Source organism: Vanellus vanellus, assembly GCF_965231255.1.
Source record: "Vanellus vanellus genome assembly, chromosome: 4".
NCBI classification, from domain to species: Eukaryota; Metazoa; Chordata; class Aves; order Charadriiformes; family Charadriidae; genus Vanellus; species Vanellus vanellus.
In genome coordinates this window covers 24,361,578-24,367,577 of record NC_138909.1, presented here as the reverse complement: position 1 = coordinate 24,367,577, position 6,000 = coordinate 24,361,578, and the positions used below count along the sequence as shown (strand labels likewise).

Genomic DNA, 6,000 nt, shown 5'->3' with positions numbered 1-6,000 from the left:
TCAGAAGCAGCAGCTCAGATGTTATAATTTTAAATAATGTTATAAATATACCCACAGTAATGACTGCAACACCAGTTCTTTATATACACAGAAATTAGCCATGATGATCAATATTATTTTTTACTGCTTTTCAATTGAAATAAATTTGGAAATTTATTAATATATGCTATTACAGCTCACCGATTCATAGATTTTATGGCTAAAAGGGGATGTTATATCAGTTTGTCTCATCTCTTGTAGAGCAGTTTATACAGTTTCCTTATAGTAGTCTATTCAAATAAGTGTGTCTCACACTTGGAATTTAGGACCTGTGTGTTCTGTGGTCTTTACCTGGCCGTTTTTAGCAACTCCCTTACAGTTAGGCAATAATTTGTCATTCTGCAGGTTTTGACTAGCTTATAGCAAAATTTCTTCTTGCTATATTGACTCCGCCAAGGAGTTCCTTGCGTACCTTTCATCTAAACTTGGAGACAGGTGTACTTCTTTGATCACAATATAATCTTGTTCAAGTCTAACAATTTTTTTTTTTCTTTAAATGCTGGCTTGTTTTGCATTAATGGCAAGACACTAACTGATTTCAGAATAGCCAAAATTTGATCCTTATTTGTATTAGGTGACCAATATTGTTATGCATCTGCTTTCCCAGAGTCAGGGCTTTCCACTAACAAAGCCAGTGAAGGCATTCAAAGGCTGCATGACTCCACAAACAAGTAACAGGGACTTTTTTCTCTGACCTTAGCTACACAGAAGTGTGTCATGTCATATGGACATAAACCATTGTAGTTATGAGTTGGTGTTAGCCTCTTTAGTCAGAACAACTGGCTAGAGAATCATAAATAAATTAGGCTAGCTCTTAGTATTGCAAGTATTTTGTCATTTCGAATGCCCCGTCCTGTTACCACTGAGCTCAGACCTGTTCATGAGTTCAGCCCCTGCTAATTTGCTGTTTCCATCTCCTTTGTCCTTTCCATATGTCTATAAGCGGGACACATTTCATGTATGCAGGCTTGATTCTCCAGAACTTAAGCACATATACAACTTGATGTAGCATGGATTATTCCATCAACAGCAACTAGATAACTCATACACATGAAGATGAGCATATCTGTGACTACTGTCAGGAGAGGAGATTTAGTTTGGAAATTGCCTTCCTTTGGGAGTCCCCCTCACTCTCGTTTTTAATTCTTGCAACAACTTATCAATTAGTTTCTCCATTAGTTTGTAGTGTTTCTTGTCATGTGTTCCTAGACAAGATGGGGTGAAGACTAAATTTTCTGTAAGCGATAGCAGAAACAATGAAAAGAGACCTGTTTGGTTCCCACCTTGCCTCACAGAGGGCGTATGAATTTGTGGTCACTTTTATCTTGTGGAAGGTTTTTTTCACCTAATTAAATTTCCTTAGTGTAAGAAACCTATATGGTTTTTGTAGTAGTGATCACAGTTTCCCTGAGGTTTTACTACATAGAAATGTATTCAGAACTTACTCTGTGTCTCTACTGGAAAGAGTGGCCTGCAGAAATCCATAGTGCCCTTCTAACATTGTAATCCTAGGCAGCCTGGGGAAATTTAGGGAGAATCTCAGGATGGAAAAGTGCTGCTAGTTCTATTAAATCCTATAAAAAGTCATACAAGGAAAAATGAAGTTTAAACTTCATTTAAGTTGGGGAAAAGCCCTCTTTAGGAAGCCCTTTTAGAGAAAATTTGTTGGTTTAAGTTATCCTTATTTTTACCATTAAGGCTACTTTTGTTTTGCTGCAGGCTTGGATTGTGGAAATTAATTGTCAAGAAAGAATAATTAATTTCCAGGAAAGAATAAGAAAATACTAAAGTGATCCAAGCCCTGAATTAGTGCCTTTATGGTTATAATTTCCTTGACTTCAGTTGAGTTTCCCTGGCAGAGCTGCAAAGAAAGCTCTACCCCATTAAATAACAGAGAGTCCGGAGTACCAAATACAAGCAGGTACAAGATCCTCTTTGTATTTGCAAGCAACCCCTAAATTTTGCTGATGAGCTCCTGGCATTTTGTTAGTAAATATTTCTAGAATAGATGACATTTGACATAATTTTATAGATACATACTAAGGGTGCATACACACACACATATGTAACATATGTATACACACACACACACAGAGATACCTATACATATGCATATATGTGGACACTTTTAAATATCTGTCTCAGTAGATAACAGTGGAATTTGCTGCATTTATTCCTGATTCCTTTGAGGCTCTGAAATGTCAGGATCTGGCTTCTAATAGGGAATCTCTAGATGTGTTGTTTCCAACGCTGGTTTAAATAAAAAGGAAAAAAAAAAAAGCAGCAGAAAGACAGCACATCACAATAGCAGGTTAAATATAGACGTGGATTACAGAGCCATTGTTTTCACTCCTGCTAAATAAGACAGTACTCTTAAAATGGAACGCCACTTGACCTTTCGTGTTTCATCAGTCTGTGATTGTATTTAACTGATACAGGGAGGAAACATTTTCCCTCTGGAACTGTCCCCTGTTGATATGACGATAGCTACTGCTGGGTCACACCATGCACAGGAGGCAGAAACCCAGTGCTCCAGAGCACAAGAGGCATCTTGCAGCTCATGGAGGAGCTCTATCCATGTCCCACAATGACACACGCTCCTTTTTCAACTTCTCTCAGCTTGTGCTCTCCGCTGGCCATCTCAAACCACCACCGGTGCTCAAACATTCAAAAATCACTTACTTTGAAGTGGAAATTCTTGATGTGCAAAGCAAGAAGCAGATCTGCATTGTGGACAAGGTAAGTGTATTATTCCAGCACACCGGGGATGTGCCTGGTTCACATGGTGACAGTTCAGGGACTCAGTTTTCACTCTGTTGTGGTCTTATTCTGTAATAGAAATACTTTCATTCTTTTCTCTGGGAGATACTCAGAACTTCTTGTTAGTCACAATCCTTCGTTGTTTTTCTCCAGTATTTTTACAAATAATTCAACACTGGTTTCTTTTATACGTCCTGGCTGCTCTGTGGGCTCAAGATATGTCCTTAGGCTGTCTCTTGACACTTAGAATACAGCATTTATTTCAGAGCATGATACTTAAACATCTCTTCAGAATGGATATTCAGTTTTAATACATCCATAAAACAGCATCTCTGCAATGCTAAACATACGCAGCTGGGCCTTACTTATCAGATTGGGCAGGAACCTCGCAATTTTTAAAAATTTTCATTTTTAAACAAAGGGTCTTAGCTAAAAGAGGCTTTTTTTTTTTTTTAATAATGTGAATCAAAAAAGAGAAACTATAGTCAAATTGTATAAGCAGGATGAGACGACTGGGTAGGAAGGAAGTTTACAGCACAGTAAACAACAGCTGAAAAAAACGGTTCATAAATATTTTCATCACAGTTTTTGTGATTTGTTGTCCCTCAGCGGAAGAGCTGGTCTCTTGTGTGCCATTAAAGTGGGAATCCTAATCTATTTAGACTACAGGATTTTTCAGTAACATGGTAGAGTTTTGAGACTTACTGTTTTGCTAGAAGAAAATGATAATAATAAAAAAATCCCTTATCCTCACTGGCAACAGCTGTAACCAGTGGATAAGTTGGTTTCAAATGTTTAATTTAATGCCTTTGAAATATACAGGGTGGAATACTACCAGATTTCTAGTGTTCTTGATCGTTTAAAGGGTGTTTTTGCAACTTGTATGCCTAGTTAAAGGTAAATGTGTCATTTGTTCATGCTTAATGGGGCAAAATATTTTTTGAGATTTTTTAAATCTAGCCAAAGGGGAAACGTACAAAATTGTCAAACAAATATGATCACTATTAATACTAGTCCTAATGATAGCATTTGCATTATTTAATTTACTTAGTGATATTTACACAGTTATTTAAAAAGGTTATCTAAATACTATACTGAATAAGTTTTCAATCCAAAAAAAGACTGGGTCTGTTTCTTATCTTACACTTTCCTATAGTGTCATTAAAAGAATTATATGAACAGAAACAGAATTGGGTGTAGAGCCACATGTCAGGAATCCAATAGCAGACCATTTTAATCTTTATTCTGAATTTTGATGAGCCTGAACATTTTCTACACCTTCTCCAAACCATGGACTCTGCCCCTGTAGTGGTGGAAAGAGAGTTATGGGTTGTGATTACCTCTGTCTATAGAGGTAAAATACACACAGAGGAGCAGTAACAACTGTAAACTGAAAGCATCTGCTCAGGAATCTACATTCAATTCACATGGCCATGGCCAGTGGCGGGGACCTTCTTTAATTTTTTTCTTTTTTTTTTTGGCACAGTACAGAGGGATTGGTGCAAGTATAGTGCAAGGCTGAGGTTTCCAAGACTGCCTAAAGAATTTAAATTTTGAGTGCACATTCACCTGGCTGTCTATATCCTTTACTTTGCTTCCTTAGGCAACCCTGAAAGTACAGAAGTTGAATTCCTTACTTCCGTGAACACTTGTTAGTATTGTTGAACTTCATTTCAGTTGGTTATTAGAGCAAACAAGAGACCATTTTACTGGATTATGCATAATCTTCTGCTTAATTAAATATAACATTGATACAGACTCAACATGACACTTCTAATGCCTGTTTTCTGTTTGTAAGATAATTATGATTAGCTTCATTTCTTGGGGTTGCATGTAATTATTACTTGTCAGGATTTATAATAGGAGAGAATAGGAACCATATATTTTAAAATGTATGTATTTACACTCTTACTGCATATTGTTAGTAGTTCAGATTATTATGATTTAGCAAATGCAGTTGTGATATTCTCAGATTAATAAATCTAAAGGGACAAACTATATTGTAATGGCAGAGAGAAGACCCCTTTCTTTCTCCACTTAATAGAAACTCAGACAGAGTGCTTAATGCTATGTATTTAAATACCAATCACTGCTTCCAGAGGGTTAGTTTCTATGAAACTCTTGCATATGCATATGTCCTTGTTTGAAGTCCCGTCTGGGGTCCCTCGGGTCCCCAGTGGTGGATTTGGCCTAAACCACGACAGCATATGACTCCTATTCAGATGAGTGGGAGCTCTGTAAAGTCTGAAAAATGATGATACATCTAACTAGTTTTGGTATTTAGAAAGAAAAGATGTCTTGTGCTCAATGCAGTGTCAGGGATTTAGAAGAGGTGTGTTCGGCTGTGGGATCTCGAGCAATCAATTGACATCAATAGGCTTTGGATCCAGTGTAAGTAACTGTGAATTAATTCTCCATCTGTAAAATGAAAATAACATTATTTCTGTTGGCTTTCTTACCCATCTTATACTTTGGGGAAGGATCAGTCACTTATATTGAGTGAACTGAGTAGTTGCTATAAGGTCTTGATCGTCTTTAAGATTGGCTTAAAGGAACAGAATAAATACATATTTGCCTGGTTTTTAAGCCTGTAAGATATATTCACATCGTACTGCAAGCTTTTCCACAGTCAGGAAAGGCAGAAAAAAAAATATTGAAAGCAAATAGTAGAAGAGAAAAACCCCAGACATTTTGTCCCATCGTCATCCCCTCCAGGAACTGGGTCTTGAAGAAAAATATGTAATCTTGCAAAAGTTGAAGTAAATTCACAAGAATCAGCAACACTGTCAATTAATTTTGCACATGCATACTTTGAACATAAAATTCTTTATCATTTCTTTTATTTAATATTGTCAACCTGCTCTGGGGACTTTTTCTCCTATGGATATGACATTATGCAAGTAGTTTGGTACAGACCAACTTTTCCAGTGAGTTAGTTACTTAGAGGATTTAAAAGTGTGAGATCTTTTTCCCCAGATTTGCTCTTGGTACAGAAATTAATACTGAGGTGAAATGTCGTGGAGAAGATGACTCAGATTTTGGGGATGAGGAGAGAAGGCAGGAAACACAAACCTGTCTCAATTTTTTTTTTTCCAGTTATTCTAAAAAATGTCCCCAAACTACTACTGGCAGAACAGCAAGCACCAGCAATTTATGGACAAAAGGGGGCTACCTTTAACAGTTGGAAAAAGGCTTCAAAAA

The 6,000-nt window shown here is 36.9% G+C and overlaps 1 protein-coding gene across 1 annotated transcript in view; it reads left to right on the top strand.

Annotated features, from left to right (window-relative positions):
- Positions 1-2,544: 2,544 nt before the first annotated feature.
- TECRL (trans-2,3-enoyl-CoA reductase like) overlaps positions 2,545-6,000 on the top strand; it is a gene marked incomplete at its 5' end in the record, with an annotated part of 72,707 nt that continues 69,251 nt past the window's right edge. The window contains one exon of the mRNA XM_082482726.1: positions 2,545-2,778. Within this exon, the coding sequence (XP_082338852.1) occupies positions 2,545-2,778 (234 nt within the window). The remainder of the gene's footprint in view (positions 2,779-6,000) is intronic.